Genomic DNA, 414 nt, shown 5'->3' with positions numbered 1-414 from the left:
CGCTGTGGATTTGGACTGGGAAGGCGCTGGGGAGAACTTCGGTCCAACCCTGGGCTCCAGCAGCAAAGCTCGTTGGGTTTTGGGAAGTCTTGGTGGATGGAGATTCAGGAGAGTGTTCCCAGACCCCCCAGATCTCAGACCCTTCCCCTAACCCACACCTGTGAGCCCGGTGCCCCCCCTCCACCTCCCCACACTCAATCGTGGCATCTCTCCTCCCTCTCCCACAGTCCACGAGGAGTACTGTTGGAAGGCTAGCAGGTTGGGCAGAACCTCCTGGAGGCCCACGCCGAGCTCATGATGATGGAGCACCTTCGAGATGACATCCTCTCCCAGCTTCACCTCCGCGGGCTCTCCAGCGCCCAGGCAACTGTGCTCTCCTACTTTGGGGGCCTCCAAGAGCTCAACGAGAGCTTG

At 60.6% G+C, this 414-nt stretch overlaps 1 protein-coding gene across 1 annotated transcript in view; it reads left to right on the top strand.

Annotated features, from left to right (window-relative positions):
- Positions 1 to 255: 255 nt before the first annotated feature.
- The window catches only part of LOC104278031 (exocyst complex component 3-like protein), a gene marked incomplete at its 5' end in the record, with an annotated part of 4,605 nt that continues 4,446 nt past the window's right edge, over positions 256 to 414 (top strand). Inside the window, 1 exon segment of the mRNA XM_009874876.1 lies at positions 256 to 409. Coding sequence (XP_009873178.1) covers positions 256 to 409 — 154 coding nt within the window.

Source organism: Apaloderma vittatum, unplaced genomic scaffold, assembly GCF_000703405.1.
Source record: "Apaloderma vittatum isolate BGI_N311 unplaced genomic scaffold, ASM70340v1 scaffold28758, whole genome shotgun sequence".
Lineage (NCBI taxonomy): Eukaryota > Metazoa > Chordata > Aves > Trogoniformes > Trogonidae > Apaloderma > Apaloderma vittatum.
Note: the sequence above shows the minus strand (reverse complement) of the source record. Positions and strands in the feature narration are given on the sequence as shown.